The following is a 27,020-nucleotide window of genomic DNA, read 5'->3' on the forward strand; positions in this document are numbered from 1 at the left end:
AGTAATTAGGTCATGTTAAAAAGGTGCCAAAACGTCTGACATAGAAATGTGTATTATGCAGATGAATCACTTAGTATCGGAGTCCGGACGTCTGGGGAATAATTAACTTCTCTGAATGTCATTCTCTAAAAAAATGTGATTGAAGCCCCCCCATTGTGTGATGTGTGGTTGGAGAGTTCATTTGTTCCTTTGATTACTGTAAACGTGCCTGTACCGCATATAAGAAAGCTAAGATACCATTAAAAGCATTCATACATTTTGAAACCAGTACCAGAGCTGTGCGAGTCTCGGCTATTCTGGGGAATGGAATGGATCGTGCCTGTTGGATGGTTGGAGTGTCAGATAAGCGGTCGTGGTTGATGGAATGGGAATATCGTAAACGGTGGTGACCATTACACTGACGAAGGGGTCCTGCGCGACTCTGAAATGTTGCACTCTCCTTGTGTTGTGATCATGCAATAAATTATCTGTTTGGACGCCATTTAGGTAGTTCCATGGTGTGCTGGCAAATCTCTTTACTTTTCCTTTCCTTTGACATGCTTTACACCAGAGGATCAAGGAAGAGCGAATGTTTTGCAGAGACTTTGTGGTTTATCATCTCTTGTTTGTAGCTTTAAATGGTCTAACCAATTACACACGTATAATATGAAATCTGCAAATCCCAGGTCTCACCTGTTTGTGAACTTTTGTCAGCTGCTCAAGGTTGTTCTCCAAAAAGGAAATCTTCTGTTTCTGAGCAGCACTGCCTCCTCCATCATCGTTGTCCAACTCCACACTCTGAAGCCAAGAAGATAGGATGAAAAAGAAAACGGCGGGTTAAAAAAAAAAAAAAATGTATTTCTTTCCCCCCTTAACATAGTGAACTACAGAGCCACTTATGCGTGAAAGCTGAAGGTTATTTTAACTCCATCCAAGTGAGCAAAAGTTCCAAATTGTTGGTGAGGAAAGTCCACTGTTAGTTGAAATATCATGGTGTGTAATAGCTAGAATGCGGTCTGGAACATAAAACAAGAACTTATGTCATGCAGCCTTCATTTCCTGATACAGAGCCAAAAAGTTGCAAAATGTGTGCCTTCTAAGGCCCCGTACACACGGTCGGTTTGGTCCAAACCGACACCGACCGTGTGTATAGGCTATCGGTCTGTTTTCCTTCGGTCCAAAATTTCTAAACATGCTTCAAAACTGAACCGATGGACCGCTGCCCCATCGGACCAAACCGATGGTTAGCACAGAAAAGCATCGGTTCAAAACCCGCGCATGCTCAGAATCAAGTCGACGCATGCTTGGAAGCATTGAACTTCGTTTTATTCAGCACGTCGCGCGTTTTACGTCACCGCGTTCTGACTCGATCGGATTTTGAACTGATGGTGTGTACACACATCAGGCCGTCAAGCCACTTCAGAGGTGAACCGATGAAAACGGTCCGTCGGACCGTTCTCATCGGTTTTGTCCGACCGTGTGTACGGGGCCTAAGTGGTGTATCCAGAAACAAAAGAAGGCACAAATGAAAAGCCTTCATTGTTTATTTTTGGCGGAATAGGTTTCTTGGCAGTTTACTTTTAAGTGTTATTTAACCACTTAACCTCCGGACCATATTGCTGGTCAAAGACCAGAGCACTTTTTGTGATTCGGCACTGCGTCGCTTTAACTGGCAATTGCGCGGTCGTGCGGCGCGGCTCCCAAACAAAATTGGCGTCCTTTTTTCCCACAAATAGAGCTTTCTTTTGGTGGTATTTGATCACCTCTGCGGTTTTTAGTTTTTGCGCTATAAACAAAAATAGAGCGACAATTTTGAAAAAAATTAATATTTTTTACTTTTTGCTATAATAAATATCCCCCAAAAATATATATGTAAAAAAAAAATGTATTTTCTCAGTTTAGGCCGATACGTATTCTTCTACATATTTTTCGTAAAAAAAAAAAAAAAAAATCGCAATAAGCGTTTGATTGGCTTGCGCAAAAGTTATAGCGTTTACAAAATAGGGGGTATTTTTATTAATATTTTACCAGTAATGGCGGCGATTCGGTACTGCGACATTATGGCGGACACTTCGGACACTTTTGACACATTTTTGGGACCATTGGCATTTTTATAGCGATCAGTGCTATAAAAATGCATTGGATTACTATAAAAATGCCACTGGCAGTGAAGGGGTTAACACCAGGTGGCGGGGAAGGGGTTAAGTATGTTCCCTGGGTGTGTTCTAACTGTAGGGGGGGTGGACTGACATGGGGAAATGACCGATCTTCTGTTCATACATTGTATGAACAGAAGATCAGCATTTCTCTCCCTGACAGGAACGGGAGCTGTGTGTTTACACACACAGCTCCCGGTCCTCAGTCTGCAACAAGCGATCGCGTGTGCCCGGCAGCGATCGCGACCACCGGGCACGCGCCCCTAGTGGCCTGTGCGAGAGCCGACGTGCCGCCGTATAACTGCGGCGGCTGGTCGGCAAGCAGTTAAATCACACTAGTGACATGTATTAAAGATTCTAATGTTACAGACCATAAAAGTGACAACAATGAACCTACCGGTTGCCTTCAGGAGGGCCTTGGGGGCCCTGAAACCCAAGGCTGCTGTGGCCCCGCTATCTTGCTCTGCATCCATTAGTCAATGAGACCACCAATCATAGTAACAGGCCAATTATTAGGCTGGGGAGGCAATAGAGGGCAGGTTGGAATTGAGAATTTAAATTTAAGGCTACAGTTTGCTAAACTCGCCCAGGACATAAGAGACTCTGAAAGTTAATCCAAGCCTCAGTTTACCTCCTCTTTTAGTTGATAACCTGAAATCTGATCCAACGTTGACAATTTGTTATCTTTATTACATACAAGAGTACAAGAATTAGCAGTATTATTACTACCACTGCAAACAGCATCAATGATTACATTTTGCAACAAATGTAAATGGATATTGATGTTTATGTGCCCCTCCAAAGTGTTGTCATTCGCCAACTACTCACAACCAGAAAGCACCGGACTCATACCTTCTTCACTCTGGTGGTGAGATCCTGAACAAAAAGCCTGCGCAGGTTGTGTAAAGTCTGGAGTTCTCTGGCCTGCAGAAAGAGCACATTTTTATAGAAGTTAAACATTTTCAATAACGCCAAATATATAATCACACACACACACACATATATATCACACACTGCTCAAAAAATTAAAGGAACAGTTTTTAATCAGTATAGCATCAAGTCAATTAAACTCCTGAGATATTGATCTGGTCAGTTAGGTAGCAGACAGGGTTTTTAATCTGTTTCAGCTACTTTGGTGGTAATGAAATTAACAGGTGCATGGGGAACAATGAGACGACCTCCAAAACAGGAATGGTTTTTCCTCGCTTTTTTTACTCTTTTCTGACAGTTTTTTCCACTCGTTTTGCATTTGGCTGGGGTCAGTGTCACTACTGGTAGCACAAGGCGATACTTGGACCCTATAGAGGTTGCACAGGCAGTCCAACAGGATGGCACAATAATATGCGCCATTGCCAAAAGGTTTCAAGAGCATGGAGGAGATTCCAGGAGACAGGCAGTTTCTCTAGGAGACCTGGATAGGGCCATAGAAGGTCCTTAGTAAAAAGAGGAATCTTCTGCGCTAGCCAAATGAATCTTACAAAGAGAAAATCTTAAAAGGAGGGGGGAAAAAAAAACTGGTGTGTTGTCGTAAGTTAAAGTGCTGCTCAAATCTGAAAGTGTATAAATCACAAAAAATTGGAATATAAAAAAGGGGAGTGATGAGCGCAATCTCAAACACACTAAGTTTATTAAATATGCAAATCCCTGCTAATAGCAAGCAGTGTGTGTACCAATAACGGATTCCATCTGCTTTTATGTATTTCACAATGGGAGCTTCTCTTTTCTTCTTTTTGTCTGATGATTGCCTGATCCCATTGTGAGCCTCCATTTTTCTGAAGACCATCACTGTTATTGGAAGTATCAGGAAGTAATACACTGAGGACACCATCTGCCCAGTAAGCCGGTTTGCAGCCATACAGTGCATATGACTCATAGGATCGCGGCAAGCGTTCTGTGAGCTCATTGTTTAAGACGATCTGCATCCAAAGCACGCATAGTTTTTAAGCAGTTGAAGTCGTCCATCTGTTTATACCAACATTTTGGACTATTTATATTGATTCTTACTATTGTCATCACCATTGTTTTTGCACGTTTACTAGGACTTGACAACATAATTCTTCATATTCATACCCACTTTATGTATGATTATATACCTTTTTATAAGGCATTAGCACTTTACTTTGGACACTATTCAGTATATTTGCACTTTTTCTAGGTGTTTGGAGCCGGACATTTGCAAGCTCCATTACTTTTCACTGTGGTTCATTATATTGTTACTTGCACGTTATTGCCATTAGCAGTGATTTTCATATTTAATATTTTTTTTTTTTTTTTTTCTTGTGCGTGTACTCGAGAGAGGAGCCGGACTGCAGGAGTTGGGAGTAGGCAGGCCTCCCCCAGAGGCAATCTGCCACCTTTCTCCATGCCCCGGGTGGCAATGGCGGGTGTGTGAGGGGGTCCTCCCACACAGCCCGCCCTACCTGCTCCGCTTTGAAGCCCAACGGGGCAGAGGGACTCCCTATAAGGGAGTGAGAGGATTAGCCCGCTCAACCACCCCCATTAGTCCTTCGCCTCTCTTTTAGAGACCGCGTGGTCAACGTGAGTGTGTTAACCCAATTTAAAGTGCGTGTGTAGGTGTGGTGGATTTTGTGGGAGGGGGGTGGGCGTACTAAGCACAGGCTTACCTTGCATAGCACACCCACCGGGAGCCGGGCTGAGACCACCAAACTCAATTCACATGAAGCCGAGACCGGGATCCGAACCTCTAGCTGCAGAGGTGAATGGCTTGTCAGCGCAGTGCCAATCGCGTTGAGCCACCACAGCTCCCGATTTTCATATTTAATACACTTTGTTTGAAATTGCGCTCATCACTCCCCTTTTTTACATAGAAGGTCCTTAACCCATCAGAAGGACCGGTATCTGCTCATTTGTGCGAGGAGGAACAGGATGAGCACTGCCAGAGTCCTACAAAATGACCTCCAGCGGGCCACTGGTGTGAATGTCTCTGACCAAACAATGAGGCCCTGTACACACGACCGAGTTTGTCGGCAGAATTCAGCCAGAAACTCGATGGGAGCCGTATTCTGCCGAGAAACCCGGTCGTGTGTACACTTTTGGCCGAGGAAACCGACGAGGATCTCGTCGGGCCAAATAGAGAACATGTTCTCTATTTCCTCGTTCGTTCACAAGGAACTCGACGAGCAAAACGATGTGTTTTGCCCGTCGAGTTTCTCGGTCGTGTGTACGGGGCCTCAGACTTCATGATGGTGGCCTGAGGGCCGACGTCCTCTAGTGTGCTCTGTGCTCACTGCCCGGCACCGTGGAGCTCGATTGGCATTTGCCATTAAACACCAGAATTGGAAGGTCAACCATTGGCACCCTGTGCTTTTCACAGATGAGAGCAGGTTCACCCTGAGAACGTATGAAAGATGTGAAAGGGTCTGGATAAGCCGTGGAGAATGTTATGCTGCCTGAAACATCATTCAGCATGACCAGTTTGGTGGTGGGTCAGCGATGGTCAGAGGAGGGAGAAGATCAAGGGTCATAGCTTGCCAAATTTGGGGGGGGGGGGGGGGTGTATGTAGCTGAAGTCCTACACCACCACCGTGTGAAGCAGCCACATATTCATTAAGTGGCTGCTTCAACCGTTTTAGTTAGTTCTCATTGGCGCAGTGGTGGTATAGGTTATCAGGGGCGGTCGCATATCCAATACCAACAGTATAAAATCATATATTATTGTGCTATACGCTATAAAGATAAAAATGTATTATTTGGGGCTCATATCATTTATGATTCTGGAGATACAGGGCTCCATGCTTAGCCTGTCAAGAGCTACATACAGACCGGCCAGATTAAATACAAGCGCACACACTCAGTTTGCAGCAGCCCACTTCTTGTCAGAGGCACCGAGCTCAATGCACAGCTTGGAGCCTTGGACCAATGGTAAAGCACCATTGGCCCCAGCTGTCCAATAAAAATGCTGCAGTGGAGGCACGCCTCTCACTGCAGTGTCATAGAAGGGGGCATATGAATAAAAGACAAATGCTCCCTTTCAGCCCCGCCCTCTTAACTACAAGGAAAAAACATGGGTTTATGTGTATAAGATTTACCCACAATCCCATGTTTTTCTCACACAGTTAAGAGGGAGAATGAGAATCTGCTGCTGCTGAAAAAGGTACAAGCTAAAATCATATATTAATACCAACTATAAACAATGACAATATTGATGTATAACGTGAATATTAAAAATATGACCCAGTGACACCTGACAAATTAATAGTAAAAAAAAAAAAAAAAAAAAGTGAAGATATTGGCCCGGATTCAGAAACATCTGCCTATCTTTAGGCTGGCGTAGCGCATCTCATATACGCTACGCCGCCGTAACTTTGAGAGGCAAGTCCTGTATTCAGAAAGAACTTGCGCCTAAAGTTACAGCGGCGTAGCGTATATTGGCCGGCATAAGCCCGCCTAATTCAAAATAGGCTGGTAGGGGGCGTGTTGTATGCTAATTAGCCGTGACCCCACGTAATTGACGTTCTTAACGAACGGCGCATGCGCCGTCCGTGAAAATATTCCAGTGCGCATGCTCCAAATTACGCCGCAAATAGTCAATGCTTTAGACGTTAACGCAACTTACGCACAGCCCTATTCGCGTACGACTTACGCAAACTACGCTAAATTCGACGCTGGCCCGACGTCCATACCTAACATTGGCTACGCCTCATAGAGCAGGGAAATATGTGCCGAAAAAAGCCTTACGTAAACGACGTACAAAAATGCGCCGGGCGCACGTACGTTTCTGAATCGGCATATCTAGCTCATTACCATATTTGACGCGTAAATCTACGGAAGCGCCACCTAGGGGCCAGCGTAAATATGCACCTAATATACGACAGCGTAAGAGACTTACGTCAATCATATCTTAGTCAGATTTCGGCGGATCTTGCTTTCTGAATACAGAAAGAAGATACGCCGGCGCATCCTAGAATTTACGCGGCGTATCAATAGATACGCCGACGTAAATTCTTTCTGAATCCGGGCCATTGAATGCAAAAAATTCAAACGATGAATCTTCTTATATCTTAAATCTTCCACCACTCCACTATTCAACCGTGCTTCAAAATAGGATCTCTCCACATGTGAAATGAAACGATATCACGGGTGATATTTTTAATATTCACGTTCTTCATCAATATTGTCATCGTTTATAGTTGGTGTTATATTGTGTATCACTTTTTAGCGCTACCATTGTTCCCGTTTATACATTATTTGATTAATAGGTTTAATCACATTTTCATTAAGTGGCTGCTTTAACCAATTTAGTTAGTTCTCATTGGCGCAGTGGTGGTATAGGTTATCAGGGGGGTCGCATATCCAATACCAACAGTATAAAATCATATATTATGCTATATGATAAAAATGTATTATTTATCCATTTACTGTGAAATTACTGGTTTGAAGTTGAGACTTCAAACTTCAGTAATTTGTCTGTTGAGCTACCTGCTGGAGTACAGATTTAGAAAACATAGTAAAAATTACCTTAAAAACAATATATAATAATTTGTATATCACTTACTTATGGTAAATTAATCCCTTGCCACTCAGGCCAATTTTGACACTCCCCTCCTACATTTAAAAATCATAGTTTTTTTTTTCTAGAAAATTACTCAGAACCCCCAAATATTATAAATTATATATATATATTTTAGCAGATACCCTAGGGAATAAAATGGCAGTCATTGCTACTTTTTATGTTACACAGTATTTGCGTAGCAATTTTTCAAAACATGTTTTTTTTTTGGGGGGGGGGGGGGGGGGGGGAACTGTTTCATGAATAAAAAACAAAAAACAAAACAAAAAAAAAACACTAAAGTTAGCCCGATTTTCTTGTATAATGTGAAACATGATGTTATGCCAAGTAAATAGATACCCAACATGTCACGTTTCAAAATTCTGCACACTTGTGGGATGGCGCCAAATTTCAGTACCTAATCTCCATAGACCACGCTTAAATTTTTTTGAGAGGTTACATGTTTAGAGTTAGGCCCCTTTCACATTGAGGCGTTTTTCATGCAGTACAGCGCTAAAAATAGCGCTGCTATACCGCATGAAAAAACCTGCCCTGTAGTGTTCAATGTGAAAGCCCGAAGGCTTTCACATTGAAGCGGTGCGCTAGCAGGAGCGCTTCAAAAGTCCTGCTAGCCGCATCTTTACCGCGGTATAGGAGCGGTGTGTTCACCGCTCCTATACCGCGCCTTCCCATTGAAATCAATGGGAAAGCGTGGGCGGTATTAACCCTTTTTCGGCCGCTAGCGGGGGTTAAAAACCTCACCACTAGCGCCCGAATACCGCGGTAAATACGACGTAATAGCCGCGCTACAAATATTTAGGCTATACCGTCACCGCGGCTCCACGCCTCAATGTGAAAGAGGTCTTAGAGTAGGTCTAGTGCTAGAATCATCGCTCTCACGCGAACGTTTCGCGCCATATGTAAACTGTGTGCATCTGGCTCTGATATTAGCCAGTGCCTCACCAGCCACTAACCTCACCGCACGTCCCTGGTACACACACACACACACACACACACACACACACACACACACTACAGTAGTGCAATAGATCGCCAACATACCACAGTTTCCTCCAAGCCTTTAAGATCTTCTCGAGATTGCTCCCTCTTCTCATTAAGAAGCCTAAAAAACAAAAATAAAAAAAAAAAACACTTTTATTCCACACTACCAGAAGTTTAGTTCTTGCTTAAAGGGGTTGTAAAGGTAAACGTTTTTTCACCTTAATGCATCCTATGCATTAAGGTGAAAAAACATCCGACGGTACCACTCCCCCCCCCCCCTCGAACCCCCGTTTTACTTACCTGACCCCTTCGAAAGTCCTGTGCGCGTCCACGTGATCCTCTTCTGTTCCCAGCCTGGCTGTTGATTGGCTAGGCTGGACGGATTGATAGCAGCGCAGCCATTGGCTGGTGCTGCTGTCAATCACAGCGGATGACGCGGCGCGCTGGGGGCGGGGCCGAGTGATACAGTCGGCGGCTATGCCCGCCGCTGTATCATGGGAGCGCGCTCGCAAAAGCTTTCCACCATGCTCGCTCGCATGAAGGTGGAAAGCTTTTGCGGGGAGGAGCCGAGATAGCCGCCGAGGGACCCCAGAAGACCGGGTTAGGGGATGCTCTGTGCAAAACGAGCTGCACAGTGGAGGTAAGTATAACATGTTTGTTATTTAAAAAAAAAAAAAAAAAGTTTGCCTTTAGTGTTCCTTTAAAGTATGTGCAAAGTGCCTTGTAAAACAACCCATTCAGTTTAAAATAGAAATGAAAGGCAAAACGTTTGTGTCTAGATATAAAACACACACAACCTTTTATATAACTGATCACATTCCCTCTCTGTTCTCAGGTGCATTAGAGCTGGTCTTGCCAGTAAATGACTGTGCATGGGGGAGGGGCGGGGGTAACTACTAGGACAAGTCTGATCATTGGAGGAGAGCAGACAGTTCTCAGCATAGCTAGAAAACTGACCACACTGTGTTCTCCTGCTTGGTGTGGTCAGTTTATAATAGGAAACCAGAGGGACTGGCAGGAACACCAGGGATTTCACACAAAGGAAGCAATTCAAAGCAAAAAAGATACTTCTACATACAAGTACATGGCACAGCAGACACGTATCAGGTATAGGAAATGTCGAGTTTACTTGTTCTACAAGAACATTTTGTTTGGCGACATAGCGGCCAATTGCGAGCAGCGATAGCACCAATGGCCACCCGGACAGGCAAATATAAAGTCTTGGCTTATACTCTAGTCTTAAGTTTTAATTTTTGTGACAGACTCCCTCTCCAGCATACACGATAAAGTTTATTCTTCTACCACTTTTCTTTTGAGGACAAGAGTTGAGCAACCATGATCTACACCTTCCCCATTCTGACACATACTTGTTATCAAAGGTTTATGGTCAGATTTGTGTTTTTATCTGTTCTTTACCATAAGGGCTCAGATTTAAAGGCACGTTTTAACCACTTAAGGACCGGACCAATATGCTGCCTAAAGACCCAAGGTGTTTTTACAGTTCGGGACTGCGTCGCTTTAACAGACAATTGCGCGGTCGTGCGACGTGGCTCCCAAACAAAATTGGCGTCCTTTTTTCCCCACAAATAGAGCTTTCTTTTGGTGGTATTTGATCACCTCGGCGTTTATTTTTTGCGCTATAAACAAAAATAGAGCGACAATTTTGAAAAAAAAATGCAATATTTTTTACTTTTTGCTATAATAAATATTCCCCAAAAACATATATAAAAAAAATGTTTTCCCTCAGTTTAGGCCGATACGTATTCTTGTACCTATTTTTGGTAAAAAAAAAATCGCAATAAGCGTTTATCGATTGGTTTGCGCAAAATTTATAGCGTTTACAAAATAGGGGATAGTTTTATTGCATTTTTATAAAAAAAACATTTTTTACTACTAATGGCGGCGATCAGCGATTTTTTTTTTTGTGACTGCGACATTATGGCGGACACTTCGGCCAATTTTGACACATTTTTGGGACCATTGTCATTTTCACAGCAAAAAATGCATTTAAATTGCATTCTTTATTGTGAAAATGACAGTTGCAGTTTGGGAGTTAACCACAGGTGGCGCTGTAGGATTTAGTGTACACTTAGTGTGTGTTTACAACTGTAGGGGGGTGTGGCTGTAGGAATGACGTCATCGATCGAGTCTCCCCTATAAAGGGGATCACTCGATTGATGCAGCGCCATAGTGAAGCACGGGGAAGCTGTGTTTACATACGGCTCTCCCCGTTCTTCAGCTCCGGGGAGCGATAGCGATGGAGCGGCTATAAACAAATAGCCGCGCCATCGTCCCGGATCGCTCCCCGAGGGAACACGACCGCCGCGTGTAGCGGGGGGGGGGGTCCCGATCGGACCCCCGACCCACGTCTAGGCAGGGACGTACAGGTACGCCAATGTGCCTGCACGTGCCATTCTGCCGACGTATATCTACATGCGGCGGTCGGGAAGTGGTTAAAAGAATTACACGAATGAGATAAACATCAAATCTGACACAAGACCACATACGCATGTTTCTCCAGCTCCATCTGTCTCTGCTCGTCCTCGGCCTTCAGCTTCTCATAGTCTGACGTCAGTTTGTCCTTCTGTAGCTGAAGCTTCTGATTGAGGCTGCATGGAAAAAGAAACGCTTCATAAGCAGACAGCAAACGCACTACAACATTATATATGCACCAAATCATTTTCCATGAACAATCCTAGAACTGATCAGTATTGGATATACTTAAAGCGGAACTTGGGGGTGAGTCATACGAGGGCCAAAGAGAGCTGCAAAGGTGTGCCTCCATGTCTGTAAATCCAGGAAGTGAACAGGCAGCAGCTTCAGCTGCCCAGTTAAAATGGTTGCAGCCAGACTCAGTGGAGGGAGATTTCTGCAGTGTATTTAGCATGTAAAGAATCACAGTATATATAAAATATGCAAAGTGGTTGGAGGGAAGCTTCACAATGGCAAAGATGTTATTACAAATTATGGCCCAGATTCACAGAGAGCGGGCGCACATTACGCCGCCGTAATGGCATGGAATTCACCAAGCCAGTGCTCCCAACGCTGCGCTGGGTTTCAAAGGCGTACGCCGGCGTAGGTGGAAGTGGGCGTGAGCCATGCAAATGAGGCGTGACCCCATGCAAATGATGGGCCAAGCCCCAGACAGATACGTATCACGAACTGCGCATGCCCTGAGACGTGGACGCATCCCCCTGCGCATGCTCACAACCACATCGGAACAACTGCCTAAACTACGCCGGATCACTGCGTACGGCGTGAACGGAACCTACGCCCAGCCAGACACGTCCAACATAAAATACGCCGGCTTGTGTTCCCTGGTGCAGACCTTTGTATGTCTGCTGCTGAGTTACACCTCCTTTATGGTGAATAACTTTACGCCGGACGTACGCGCACTGCGTCGGGCGCACGTATGTTCGTGAATCGCCGTATTTCACTCATTTGCATATTTGAATGGCTAATCAATGTGCGCCCACCCTACGCCGGCATAGGCAAGTTACGTTGGTGGGATGAAGCCGGTTTTTAGGCGCATCTTAGTTTGTGGGTCCGGCGCACAGATACGACGGCGCACATTTGCACTTACGTCGGCATATCTTGTTATACGTCGGCGTAAGTGCTTTGTGAATCTGGGCCTATGTGAGCAGACTGCAGTTCCTCTTTAAACAAAGAAGGTCCAAGGAGGAATAAAAAAAAAAAAGAGAAACGAGTGCCTCCTCAGTATGGCAGAGCTGTAACGAATGGAGATGGTAATTCTCAATCAGTGTGCCAAGCTGGCATCTAATTAAGCATAATTTGCATATTGCCAGATCTCAAAGAACCACAGCAACCTCTGAAGGAACCCTGTTCTGCAAAACCCTGGCTTATATATTCATGATAAACATAAGGGACGAGCCGAGTCATGACAATGCTACGAAGTGGTCAATTCTAATTACATACAAATAGAGGTAATGGGGTTTCATTTACAAAAGGCAAATAGGCTGTTCACTTTGCAAGGGAAGTTTCAAGGAAATTTTCCCCAAAGCTTAAGAGGAGGTCCGGCCTGGGTGAAAAAATTAAAGGGGTTGCAAAGGCTCGTTTTTTATTTTCTAAATAGGTTCCTTTAAGCTAGTGCATTGTTGGTTTACTTACCTTTTCCTTCCATTTCCCTTCTAAATGTTTTTTTTTCTTTGTCTGAATTTTTCACTTCCTGCTCCTCCTCAGTAAGCTTGCCCCCATCATCCATGGGGGTTAGTCAGCCAGAACAGCTTACTGAGGAGGAACAGGAAGTGAGAAATTCAAACAAAGAAAAAAAATTTTAGAAGGGAAATTGAAGTAAAAGGTAAGTGAACCAACAATGCACTAGCTTAACCACCCAGACCAAAATGCAGGTAAAGGACCTTGCCCCTTTTTGCGATTCAGGACTGCGTCGCTTTAACTGACAATTGCGCAGTCGTGCGACGTGGCTCCCAAACAAAATTGGCGTCCTTTTTTCTCCCACAAATAGAGATTTCTTTTGGTGGTATTTGATCACCTCTGCGGTTTTTATTTTTTGCGCTATAAACAAAAATAGAGCGACAATTTTGAAAAAAAATGCAATATTTTTTACTTTTTGCTATAATAAATATCCCCCAAAAATATATAAAACCTTTTTTTTTCCTCAGTTTAGGTCGATACGTATTCTTTTACTTATTTTTGGTAATAAAAAACAAAAAAAAAAAAACAAAATCGCAATAAGCGTTTATCGATTGGTTTGCGCAAAATTTATAGTGTTTACAAAATAGGGGATAGTTTTATTGCATTTTTATAATTTTTTTTATTTTTTACTACTAATGGCGGCGATCAGCGATTTTTTTTCATGACTGCGGCGTTATGGCGGACACTTCGGACAATTTTGACACATTTTTGGGACCATTGTCAATTTCACAGCAAAAAATGCATTTAAAATGCATTGTTTACTGTGAAAATGACAATTGCAGTTTGGGAGTTAACCACAGGGGGCAGTGAAGGGGTTATGTTTCACCTAGTGTGTGTTTACAACTGTAGGGGGGGGTGGCTGTAGGTCTGACGTCATTGATTTTGTGTTCCCTAATATAGGGATGCACAATCGATGACGACGGCGCCACAGTAAAAAACGGGGAAGCCGTGTTTACACAGGGCTATCCTCGTTCTTCAGCTCCGGGGAACGATCACGGAACACCAGCGGCGATCAGGTCCGCCAGTCCCGCAGCTTCGGACCAGGTCGCGGGAGCGCGCCCGCGACCCACCGCTGTGCTTTATACAATCACGTACAGGTACGCGATTGTGCCCAGCGGTGCCATTCTGCCAATGTAAATGTGCAGGAGGCGGTCCTTAAGTGGTTAAAGGAACCTATTTAGAAAATGAAAAACTAACCTTTACAACCCCTTTAAAGCGGGGTTCCAACCACAATTAGCATTTTTTAAATGTATGTCCTTTCATCCTGCGTTTTTATAATATATATCCGGTCACTTACTATTTTACAATCCGCCGCCGCTCCGCATAGTTATTCAAAAAAGATCGATTTATAAAACCAGGGCTCGAGTCCTGCGGGAACGCGTGGGAACGACGTCCCTGCACTTTTTTCACAGCAGGAACGCGCGTTCCCATTGCAGGACTCGAGCAGAGAATAGGTGGGAAATGAATGCAGTGTTTACTAAGTGAGGGGCGGGGGGGCACACACTGGGGGTGTCAGGCCGGCGCCCCCCCTCCGATTGAAGCGGAGACTGCAGGCAGGTTAAGCAGCGGAGTGGCAGGCGCCCACCCCCCGCGCGACTGAACAGACAGCGAGGCTGAGCGGGCGGGTTCAGAGACAGCGCGGATTAGGCAGCGGCGCGCAATTTTTAGAAAACACGTGGAGAGAAGAGCCTGAGGTAGTGTGGCTTTGCGGGGGTGCGAACCGCACTGTAGCGACACCCGGCCGTCAGATCCCTCCCTGCTCTCCGTGCTCTGATCTCCGTGCAGCCGAGTGAAGCGGCCCGCCTCCCCCTCCTCCTGTATGTCTACACAGGGGGAGGGGATCCGACAGGTTCACGAGTGTCTGGCATGTCCCGATCATCTCAGGTACATAAGGGTTACTGAATGGGGGGGGGGGGGGGATCTACACTGAATGGGGGGGGAATCTGTACTGGGGGGGGGGGGGGGGGGTATGTACTGAATGGGGTGGGGGGAAATCTGGACTGAATGGGGGGGGGGGGGGAATCTGTACTGAATGGGGGGGGGAATCTGTACTGAAGGGGGGGGGGAGAATCTGTACTGGGGGGGGGGTATGTACTGAATGGGGGGGATTTGTACTGAATGGGGGGGTGTGTACTGAATGGGGGGGGGGGAATCTGTACTGAAGGGGGGGGAGAATCTGTACTGAAAGGGGGGGATCTGTACTGAATGGGGGGGGGGGATCTACTGTAGGGGGGTGGGTCTGTACTGAATGGGGGGTGACTGCACTGTAGGGGGTCTGTGTAACATGCAGGGGGTCCATAACTGTTAGGGGGGGTGTCTGTGTAACATACAGGCGTCCCGAGCTGTGGGGTGCTGTGTAATGTAAAGGGGTCCAGAGTGCTGTGTAATGTAAAAGGGTCCAGAGGGACAAGGACTGTGTAATGTAAAGGGGTCCAGAAGTGCAAAGTGCTGTGTAATGTAAAGGGGCCCAGAGGTGCAAGGTGCTGTGTAATGTAAAGGGGCCCAGAAGTGCAAGGTGCTGTGTAATGTAAAGGGGCCCAGAGGTGCAGGGTGCTGTGTAATGTAAAGGGGTCCAGTGATGCAGGGTGCTGTGTAATGTAAAAGGGTCCAGAGGTGCAAGGTTCTGTGTAATGTAAAGGGGCCCAGAGGTGCAGGGTGCTGTGTAATGTAAAAGGGTCCAGAGGTGCAAGGTACTGTGTAATGTAAAGGGGCCCAGAAGTGCAAGGTGCTGTGTAATGTAAAGGGGCCCAGAGGTGCAGGGTGCTGTGTAATGTAAAGGGGTCCAGTGATGCAGGGTGCTGTGTAATGTAAAAGGGTCCAGAGGTGCAAGGTTCTGTGTAATGTAAAGGGGCCCAGAGGTGCAGGGTGCTGTGTAATGTAAAGGGGCCCAGAGGTGCAAGGTGCTGTGTAATGTAAAAGGGTCCAGAGGTGCAAGGTGCTGTGTAATGTAAAGGGGCCCAGAGGTGCAGGGTGCTGTGTAATGTAAAGGGGCCCAGAGGTGCAAAGTGCTGTGTAATGTAAAGGGCCCAGAGGTGCAGGGTGCTTTGTAATGTAAAGGGGCCCAGAGGTGCAGAGTGCTGTGTAATGTAAAGGGCCCAGAGGTGTAGGGTGCTGTGTAATGTAAAGGGCCCAGAGGTGCAGGGTGCTGTGTAATGTAAAGGGGCCCAGAGGTGCAGGGTGCTGTGTAATGTAAAGGGGTCTAGAGGTGCAGGGTGCTGTGTAATGTAAAGGGGCCCAGAGGTGCAGGGTGCTGCGTAATGTAAAGGGGTCTAGAGGTGCAGGGTGCTGTGTAATGTAAAGGGGCCCAGAGGTGCAGGGTGCTGTGTAATGTAAAGGGGTCTAGAGGTGCAGGGTGCTGTGTAATGTAAAGGGGCCCAGAGGTGCAGGGTGCTGTGTAATGTAAAGGGGCCCAGAGGTGCAGGGTGCTGTGTAATGTAAAGGGGTCTAGAGGTGCAGGGTGCTGTGTAATGTAAAGGGGCCCAGAGGTGCAGGGTGCTGCGTAATGTAAAGGGGTCTAGAGGTGCAGGGTGCTGTGTAATGTAAAGGGGCCCAGAGGTGCAGGGTGCTGTGTAATGTAAAGGGCCCAGAGGTGCAGGGTGCTGTGTAATGTAAAGGGGCCCAGAGGTGCAGGGTACTGTGTAATGTAAAGGGGTCCAGAGGTGCAATTGTGGAGACCTAACCTACCTAAGACAGTGTTGTATCACAGTGGCTTAGCTATGTTAACTGTCTGACGTTTTTGCTTCTTGGGGGGGGGGGGTTAATTTACAATGGTATTCAGCAATGAGGGGGTTAATGTACTTCCACTGATGCATTGGTGACACCAGTGTCAGTGTTTATTACCCCTATTTGGTTGCAACATGAAAGGGTTCATACACAATGACACTGGTGTCACTAATGCAGCACAAAGGGGTTAATTACCTGCCACTGGTCACCAATGCATCAGTGGCCAGTGGTGTATTTGATACTACCCACCCCATACACTCCGCACCCCTCTCATCTACATACCACCCACCCCCATAATTGTTTATTTTTTTGGTGGGGGAGTGGATCTTGGGTGGGAGTTCCCACACTTTTTTCCCCAGGACTTGACCCCTGTATAAAACGATGTCCACACCATTGTCATTTTGCTTGTGGGCATTGTGAAGCCCACAAGCACTTACTTCCTGGAAGTCTTGGATGGGGAGAGATAATTGGGTAGCGCACTGCATCCTGGGAAATGATGACACACATTTCCCAGGAGCATTAGAGGGAGATGATGTCAGGATCCTAGGTAATTCCAAAGGCAGATTTCGTGGGACTGCATAGCAACAGGCATTTCCAGAGGAGTAAAAATGTATTTATTTTTTAGGTCTAATGAGCACAATAATGAAAAAAAAAAAAAATGGGATGGAAACTCCACTTTAAGTCAGCAGCTACAAATACTGCAGCTGCTGACTTTTAATATTGGGACACTTACCTGTCCAGGGAGCCCGCAATGTCAGCACCCCTGTCGATCTTCCGCCGCCATTCTTGGTGAGGTAACCCAGTAGTGAAGCCTTGCGGCTTCAACGCTGGTTGCCTACTGCACATGCACGAAGCACGCTGCGCTTTCCAATTGGCCCGAGTGGGGGGAGGGGAGACGAACTTCCGGGAGATTGGGCCACGGCCCGTCTCCGGAGGTGGGGAAGGGGACATGTCAAACAGGTCCCCCCTCCCTTCCCCCCAAAAGGTGCCAAATGTGGACATATGAGGGACAGATGAAAAAAACACACAGATTTTTACATACTGTCCCTGGTTTTACTGAGCCTGGCAACCCTGATGGGGCCCCCTAGTGGCATGGGGCACTCGGGCAGTGCCCAAGTGCCTCAATGGTCAGTCTGCCCCTGATTACACCACATTTGCTAAGCTCTGGGAAAATTCCTTTGCAAAGTGAACAGCCTCTTTGCCTTTAGCAAATCAACCTGATGAAGTAAAGCTGAAAAGGAATTTGGAGTCTTACTCTTTGAGCTCATCGATCTCTTTCTGCTTCTCTTCAATCTCATCTCTCAGGCGAGACAGCTGCTTCTGGTGAGCTTCTCTGTGACCCTCCATCTCTTGTTCCAGAGTTTTCTGTTACATAATAAAATCTATTACTTAAGGCGGCGCAATGATTGAGAAGTGCAAAAATTCAAGTTTACTGGATTTAGATTGCTGACCAAGTCTGACTGGTGTTGGTTGGTTAGTATGCTTTCCTCATCACCTGCTAAAAAGGAATAAAACAATGTCCTAGGGATCGGGGTGCCAACAGGATGAACGGTTTAGGGGCATTAAAGTGACCTGTCACTATAGTATGGTTTCTAAGAAAATAAAAAATAAAGAGCAGACATACATACGTACTAGGGTTGTCCTGGTATCGATACCGAGCATTTGCCCGAGTACTTGTACTCGGGCAAATGCTCCGATGCTTCACCCGATACCTGGGCAGTCAGGGTGATCAGTGCGGTGGGGGAGTTACAAGCACCGATCACCGCCGACTGTCCTCATATCCTCCTCCAGCCCCCTCCATTCTGCTGCCATCTCCCTTCGTGTCCCCCTCCGTGCTGCCGTCTCCCTCCGTGCTGCCGTGTCCCCCTCCCTGCTGCCGTGTCCCCCTCCCTGCTGCCGTGTCCCCCTCCCTGCTGCCGTGTCCCCCCTCGATCCGTCAGGATGGAGCGCGGAGGTAGGAGCCCGTAAATCCGGCTCCTACCTTTTCCGAATGTACAGAGTCAGTGATCACCGACTCTGTCCATTCACATAACTGAAACATCGTAAACCTTGTTTACAATGTCTCAGTTTATGAATGGAGAAGAGCCGCTGTCTTCTCTCCATTCATTTTCAGTGCAGCTGAGGCTGCTGAGAAAGGGACTGGGGAATCTGTGGGCCAAATCCACAAAGCAGATGCGCCGACTTAACTCGAGATTTCTAATTTTACACCGCGCGTATCTTTGCGCCCGATCCTCAAAACGAGATACGCCTTAAAATCCGTTTTTTCCGTCCTACCTAAAATAATTACACCGGCGCATCCTCGGACGCAAATTACGCTAGTCACGCCGCTGTTTTTTATAGGCAAAGATGCAAATGAGGGAGATGGGGCGATCCACATAATTAAGTGTGTGCGCCGTAACTTAAATGACATAAGTTTTGAAAAACGTATTTTTCGCCGCTGGCTGTGGATTTGGCCCTGTGTCCCTAGACCCTTTCCCTGTCTCAAAGGGGAGATGTCAGAGGTCTGTTAAGACCCCCGATATCTCACCAAAGCCCCCCAACAGGGCAGATAAAAAAAAAAAAGGAATTGCAATAAATAAGAAAAATTAATTGTAAAAAAAAAAAAAAAAAAAAAAACACACTGACACTGTCCATTTCCCCCACCCCCCTTAAAAAAGATAAAGCATTGTAAAAAAATAAATAAAATAAAAGTAAACAAATTTTAAAAAATAAAACAAAATAAAAAATACTGACACATGCGCCACTGTCACATGAGATTTAAAAAAAAGTATTGGTAATCGGTATCAGCAAGTACTTGATAAAAGGTATCGGTACTTGTACTCGGTCCTAAAAAAAGTGGTATTGGGACAACCCTAATACGTACCTTTCCTGCCACCCATGCTGCTGAACGCCATTCCGTAGCTGAGAAATGGTCTCCCGCAACACAGATGCTCCTGGTCATGTTAATCTTCTGCATCCTCCACATCTCTCACTGGTTCCTCCTGCCGACCTCCAAATCACCAATCACTTCCAATGATGTAGAGATCAGAGGGAGAAACCAGTGAGGTTCAGGAGGACCCAGGAGATAGACTGCTACACGTCAGCTACAATGGCCAACTTATCATTTTGGCCTCCCGGCCCACATTTTCTCCCCTTACTACACCGACTGTGTGTATCCATCAATGCAGGGCTGTTTGAAATCACAGGGCCCCATACAGCCCACCTGACAGGGCCCGGCCCCATACAGCCCACCTGACAGGGCCCAACCCCCCCAGCCTAAAGTGACTGAAGACATAGATTTAGAAGTTCCTTTCTCTCCAGCCTTGGCAGCTCAGATGAATGGAATGAATAGCAAGTGTGCTGAGGCTTCCTGCTCACAGTTTACTGTGCTTCAGTGATGAATGGACACAGGATTGATTGGTACCGAACGCTCATTGCGTTCATTCAGGAAAGGAAGGGGGCCAGTGTCGGTGCCTGGTCTGCATATACCTTATGATCAGCTATGACTGTCCAGAATGAGATATTCAAAATTTACCTTCATCTCCTCTGCATCCTGTAGTCTAGTTAAATGTTCCATCTCTTTGTCCTTAAAGGAGACTTCATGCATTCTCTCTGTGAAGAAGTAAATTTACATTATGAAAATTAAATTTTTTCTGGTTTGAGTTGATAAAGGATCATCTCCGGAGGCAACCTGTAGGAGATGGCCGAACGGCTGACACACACCCCCCCCCCCCCCCCCCCAGTACTTTCCACCAACTTCTCTAGCCATTGGAGCCCTGCAGGGTTTTAGTGGTCCATGGGAGAACAGAATTTGTTCCACTGAAAAAATAAGGTCAATTTAGCAACTTTATAATTCTGCAGGGTAGTCACAGCTTTTCCTTTTTCTAAGTTTGTTCCCTAAATTTATAAAATATTTTATAGACTAGTAGTATTAATATAAAACATCATGGCCCAGATGCACAAAGAACTTACGACGGCGTATCTCCAGATACGCCGTCGTAAGTCTGAACGTGAGGCGTCGTATCTCGGCTGTTCTGAAACGCGTCCCGCCTCTATGACACACTTCCTGCCCTCTTCCTGGTTGTGTTCCATGCTGGTTTTTGTCTCGCTTCCTCTGACATCATCCCCAGGCTCCATCACCATTGTGTTCTCTAAACACTCACAGCACAAATTGGCTGTTATCCTGTGGACTTCCCTGGAAGCTTTATCATCAGACTCGGACTGCCCTGCCACTGGAACATCTTCTGGACACACTTACCTGCTACATGCCTGCTTCATCCACCATTTTGTAAGTGTTTTTAACCCCTTTAGGGGATATTAAAAGTTTTATATTTCTGCACTTAGAGGCGCCTTGTTTGTTTTTCTGTTCCCATTAGAGATTGCTTGTCTCCCTGAATGCTGCCTAAAGTGTGTGAAGATCTGCTACCCTCTCCAACACAGACTTTATCTGTCAGGATTCAAATTCTTGGAACGCCCTGGATATACACATTTTTCTAATACCAAATGTGGAGATATTTACTCGCACTGATGCCAGGAAAAAGTTCCTCTCCCGCTGGTCACAGTTCGGCCACTCTAAAGTCTGAAGGACAATAAACTGGCCCTTTAAGAACTTTGGAGTCCCCTGCTATAGATGAATACAATGAAGATTTTCTTTCTTGGCTTTGCGAAAGTTAATAGAAATGGAGAAGACTTTCAACAAGTGGGCAAGTTCTCAATTTTAAAGGGCATTTATTAGCCAAATCCATGAACACTCTACATACACCAATAGCTGAAGGAAGGAGCATTAACTGACCCGATCCCAGAGAATCAACTATAAACATGGGGTCTTCAAACTTTTCACTTCGAGGACCACATCATATATTTTATACATATTCATAAAATTTATCTGCAGCACAGAATAGAATTTGACAGGCTGCCGGCAGTGGGGCTGGATGGCGTAACTGTATCCTCCGCCTGCATCTAAACACCAGAGCCTCAAAACAGCAGGCCTAAAACTCCAGTGTGCATGGGGCCTTACATGTTTGTTCCCGTCAGACCCCCCCCCCCCCCCCCCTGTACATTTGGTCTCAACCAGAGTCTTCCTGTACATCTGTGCCCCTATCAGAGTCTCCATCACCCATCAGAGTCTGAGCAAATCAGTGTCCCCATCAGAGTCTCCCCACACATTTGTGGTCCCATCAGAGTCTCCCCGCACATTTGTGGTCCCATCAGAGTCTCCCCGCACATTTGTGGTCCCATCAGAGTCTCCCCGCACATTTGTGGTCCCATCAGAGTCTCCCCGCACATTTGTGGTCCCATCAGAGTCTCCCCGCACATTTGTGGTCCCATCAGAGTCTCCCCGCACATTTGTGGCCCCATCAGAGTCTCCCCGCACATTTGTGGCCCCATCAGAGATGTATCCCCATCACCGTCTCCCTGTAAATTGGTGTCCGCATAACAGCCCCACCATTTGTGTCCCCCCTTAGAGCCCACACACACACACACACACACACACACACACACACACTTCCTCCTCAGAGCCCCCCCCACAGGCCTACTTTATAAACCCCTGAACATCAATGCCCCAAGGCCCCAAAGCCTGCTAATCCAACTCTTACCTTGAGCATGCAGTTTTGCCAGCTCCTCATTGAGAGAATCCTGGGTTTCTTCAAGCTGCCTGCGCCGATGTTCCATGTTCTGCATGTAGTCAGTCAATGATCTGATCTTTGCTTCATGCTGCAATAAGCAGAAAACTAGAATGAAGGAGTAGCACTCTTTATATACGCTTACAAGTACCGTAAATGCAAAAAACTCAAGACCTCTGCGGGTAGCCAAAATTTACCGTAGCCTTCCACATAGTGGAAGAATAGTTCCTTCTCCCCTCCTCCTACCTATCCTGCCAAACCTGTGCGTATTTATACAATATGGCCCGGATTCACATACATCGGCGCATATTTATGCCGGCGTAGCGTATCGAATATACGCTACGCCGGCGCATCGCAGAGAGGCAAGCACAGTATTCACAAAGCACTTGCTTCCGAATCTACGCTGGGTTTTGAAAGCGCAAGTCGTCGTAAGTGGAAGTGGGCGTGAGCAATGCAAATGTGGCGTGACCCCATGCAAATGATGGGCCAAGCGCCTTTCCCGTGGCCGCATCCCTGTGCGCATGCTCAGAATCACGTCGGAACTACTCCCTAAGATTCGACGGATCACTGCCTACGACGTGAACCTAACCTACGCCCAGCCCTATTCACGTACTACGTAAACGACGAAAAATACGACGGCTTGTGTTCCCTGGTCCATACCTTAGCACGAGTTGCGCATCATATATGGGGAATAACTTTACGCCGGACGTACGACTTACGCAAACCGGGTATATTGTGCGCCGGGCGCAAGTACGTTCGTGAATCGACGTATCTCCCTCATTTCCATATTTGAATAGGAAATCAATGGGAGCGCCACTTGCGGCCAGCGTAAATATGCGCCCAAGATACGCCGGCGTAGGAAAGTTACATCGGTCGGATGAAGCCTATTTTCAGGCGTATCTCAGTCTATGGGCACGGCGCATAGATACGACGGTGCATATATACACTTACACAGCGTATCTCGAGATACGTCGGGGGGGAGGTAATTTGTGAATCCGGGCTTATATTATATATATATATATATATATATATATATATATATATATATATATATATATATATATATATATATATATATATATATATATATATATATATATATATATATATATATATATATATATATCACACATGCACATTCTGTGTACTCCTGTAGGTCAGCCTTAGGGAGGGAGCATTTGAAAACGGCTGGGAATTCTGGGAGCTGTGACATCACCCATGGGCTCCCATAGCCCAGGCGTGGTCAAAGCTCCCACCTCTCCCCTGCAGTAGCCACTCAGGGAAGGCAGAGCTGTGGGATCACATGACCAGACCGGAGTAGATAAAAAAAATAAAAAAACAGCAATTGCACATCTTTTTTTTTTTTTATAAGGGGTAAGGCAGAATAGGAAGTATGAGGGGGAAGGGAACAATTTAACAAACCGTTACACTTGGGCTTTTATTCCACTTAAAGCGGAGTTCCAACCACAATTAGCCTTTTTTAAATGTATGTCCTTTCATCCTGCGTTTTTATAATATAAATCTGGTCACTTACTATTTTACAATCCGCCGCCGATCCGCATAGATATTCAAAAAATATAGTTTATAAAACTATATCTACACCGTTGTCATTTTGCTTGTGGGCAATGTGAAGCCTACAAGCACTTCCTGGAAGTCTTGGATGGGGAGTGATAATTGGACAGCACACTGCATCCTGGGAAATGATGACACACATTTCCCAGGAGCATTAGAGGGAGATGATGTCAGGATCCTAGGTGGTTTCAAAGGCAGATTTTGTGGGACCGCATAGCAACAGGCATTTCCAGATGAGTAAAAAAAATAATGGCCTGGATTCAAGAAGCAATTGCGCCTGTGTAACCATAGTTACACAGCGCAATTGCTTACTTGCCCCGGCGTAACGAATGCTCCTGATTCAGGAACCTCGTTACGCCGACTGCAGCCTAAGATATGCGCGGCATAAGGCTCTTATGCCCGCATATCTTAGGCTGCATTCTTGCGATGGCCGCTAGGTGGCGTTCCCGTTGTGCTCAGCGTATAGTATGCAAATTGCATACCAACGCCGATTCACAACGTTACGCGAGCCCTGCGTACGCAGTTTACGTTGTTTCCGTACGGCGTTTTTCGCGTAAGGCTGCCCCTGCTATTAGCAGGGGCAGCCAATGTTACGTATACCCGTCGTTCCCGCGTCGCGAAATTTCAAATTTACGTAGTTTGCGTAAGTGATTCGTGAATGGCGCTGGACGCCATTCACGTTCACTTTGAAGCAAATGACGTCCTTGCGACGTCATTTGCCGCAATGCACGTCGGGAAAGTTTCCAGACGGTGCATGCGCTCTACGATCGGCGCGGGAACGCGCCTAATTTAAACGATTCCCGCCCCCTACGGGATCATTTAAATTGCGCGCGCTTACGCCGGGGCATTTTGCCGGCGCGCCCACGCAATTTACGGAGCTACTGCTCCGTGAATCAAGGGCAGCGCAGTAAATTTGAGGGGGGCACAGGGCAAAAACGTTGCCCTGCGCCTCCGTAAAAAAAGTGCAATTGTACCTGAATCTAGCTCAATGTTCTTATTTTTTCTCTTTTTTAGTCGTAAGCTACAGTTTAAAGCAAAATTGTTTTTTTGATGGAACCTCCACTTTAAATAATCCCATTCATGTTGGGCGTATGAAACAATATATACCTGAAATTAAAACTACAAAGTTCTCTCCAAAACTTAGCACATAAAAATGGAGCTTCACTGAAATAAATACCAAAATGGTTTCATACAGTGGAACCTTGGTTTACGAGCAATGCGGTTAACGAGCATTTTGAAAGACGAGCAACTTTTTTTTTTTTTTAAATCTGACTCTGTTTGCGCGTGTGGTCTCGCAAAATCAGGGGTTTCCGTGGTCAGCCGAGCAGCGCCATTCGGAGGGTTTCCGCTGTCAGCCGAGCTGTCCCCGATTATTTGAGGCCCTCTGGCCACATGCAGTATTGAAGTCAATGCGGAACAAATTATTTTAGTTTCCATTGACTTCTATGGGAAAACTCTTTGATATGCGAGTGCTTTGGATTACGAGAATTCTCCTGGAACGGATTATGCTTGTAATCCAAGGTTCCACTGTATATATAAAAAGAATGTGCCTAATCCTCAAAAAAATGGCGCAACGTAACTTTTTCCATTTAACTTACACCGCCGCAAAATCTCTACCTAAGTGCCCGATCCACAAAGCACTTACCTAGAAATTTTGAGCGGTGTAACTTAAAATCGGGCCGGCGCAAGGCGTTCCTCTTCTCCAGGGGGCGATTACCATTTAAATGAGGCGCGCTCCCGCGCCGGCCGTACTGCGCTTGCTCGTGACGTCATTTTCCCGACGTGCATAGCGCGAAATTACGTTACATCGGGCTTTGTGGATTGCGACGGGACAATAAAGTTGCGTCAAATTTAAAAAAAATCGCGTCGCGAGCAAGAAAGGTCTGTTTTTACAAGGTGTAAACAGTTTACACCTTGTAAAAGCAGCCCTAATTTTGCGTTTGCAAAATTAAACTTACGGAGAAAAAACGAAGATGAAAAGCTTCGTGGATCTCCGTAAGTCCTAATTTGCATACCCGAGGCGGCATTTCGTCACAAAATGCCCCCAGCGGCGGATGCGGTACTGCATCCTAAGATCCGACAGTGTAATTCAATTACACATGCCGGATCTTCGTCCTAACTATGGGAAACTGAGTTAGGACCAGCAGTTACTCCGTCGTATCTCTTTTGAGGATTTGGCCCAATGTTCCTATTATTTGTAATAACCATAATAGTTTCCCTTCTATAAGCTATAAGATTATCAGACAACTGTTACCCAGAGCTAAAGCTTGAATACGGACCTGTGAACCGAGCAGCTGGCAGGCTGCAAGCTCCTTCTCTGTTGCATTTATCTTGCGGTTAGCCTCGATCTGCGCGGTTTCCAGCTGTTTGCTGCGATTGACCAGAGACTTGACTTCAGATTTCATCTTACTAATGTACAGACGAGCCATGGTGAACTCCTCCTCGATCACACCATTCACATCTGCCAGCTGCAAAATGAAAAAATAGAACATTGTCATTCCAAAAGCCAGTTACACAAAAAAATAAACATATAAAAAAAAAAAGGGGGGGAAAGAAAGAAAAAAGTCAGCATGTTATGCTCTTATTAACCTTGTTGGGTCTCCCAGGCGCCTGCAGAGGTGGGGGCGCCGAAGTGGCAGAGTTCTCCCCTCCCTCCTTCTCTCCTTGTTTGTGTCTGTCCAGAACTAGTGTTCTGAGCAAAGGTATATGTCCATCCAGAACTGATGTGTCTCTGACCATCTCCTGTACTGTGTCTGCAGTCTCTGACCATCTCCTGTACCAAGTCTGCAGTCTCTGACCATCTCCTGTACCAAGTCTGCAGTCTCTGACCATCTCCTGTACCAAGTCTGCAGTCTCTGACCATCTCCTGTACCAAGTCTGCAGTCTCTGACCATCTCCTGTACCAAGTCTGCAGTCTCTGACCGTCTCCTGTACTAAGTCTACAGTCTCTGACCATCTCCTGTACCAAGTCTACAGTCTCTGACCATCTCCTGTACCAAGTCTACAGTCTCTGACCATCTCCTGTACCAAGTCTGCAGTCTCTGACCATCTCCTGTACCAAGTATGCAGTCTCTGACCATCTCCTGTACCAAGTCTGCAGTCTCTGACCATCTCCTGTACCAAGTCTACAGTCTCTGGCCATATCCTGTACAGTACCAAGTCTGCAGTCTCTGACCATCTCCTGTACCAAGTCTGCAGTCTCTGACCCATCTCCTGTACCAAGTCTGCAGTCTCTGACCATCTCCTGTACCAAGTCTGCAGTCTCTGACCATCTCCTGTACCAAGTCTACAGTCTCTGACCAT

The 27,020-nt window shown here is 46.0% G+C and overlaps 1 protein-coding gene across 1 annotated transcript in view; it reads right to left on the minus strand.

Annotated features, from left to right (window-relative positions):
* KIF5C (kinesin family member 5C) overlaps positions 1-27,020 on the minus strand; it is a 129,060-nt gene that overhangs the window by 26,995 nt on the left and 75,045 nt on the right. The window contains exons 16-23 of the mRNA XM_040358021.1: positions 25,997-26,185; positions 22,119-22,236; positions 20,057-20,133; positions 17,798-17,907; positions 11,154-11,255; positions 8,707-8,767; positions 2,988-3,059; positions 673-777 (exon numbers count right to left, since the gene is read on the minus strand). Coding sequence (XP_040213955.1) covers positions 673-777; positions 2,988-3,059; positions 8,707-8,767; positions 11,154-11,255; positions 17,798-17,907; positions 20,057-20,133; positions 22,119-22,236; positions 25,997-26,185 — 834 coding nt within the window. The remainder of the gene's footprint in view (positions 1-672; positions 778-2,987; positions 3,060-8,706; positions 8,768-11,153; positions 11,256-17,797; positions 17,908-20,056; positions 20,134-22,118; positions 22,237-25,996; positions 26,186-27,020) is intronic.

This window comes from Rana temporaria, chromosome 6, assembly GCF_905171775.1.
Source record: "Rana temporaria chromosome 6, aRanTem1.1, whole genome shotgun sequence".
Lineage (NCBI taxonomy): Eukaryota > Metazoa > Chordata > Amphibia > Anura > Ranidae > Rana > Rana temporaria.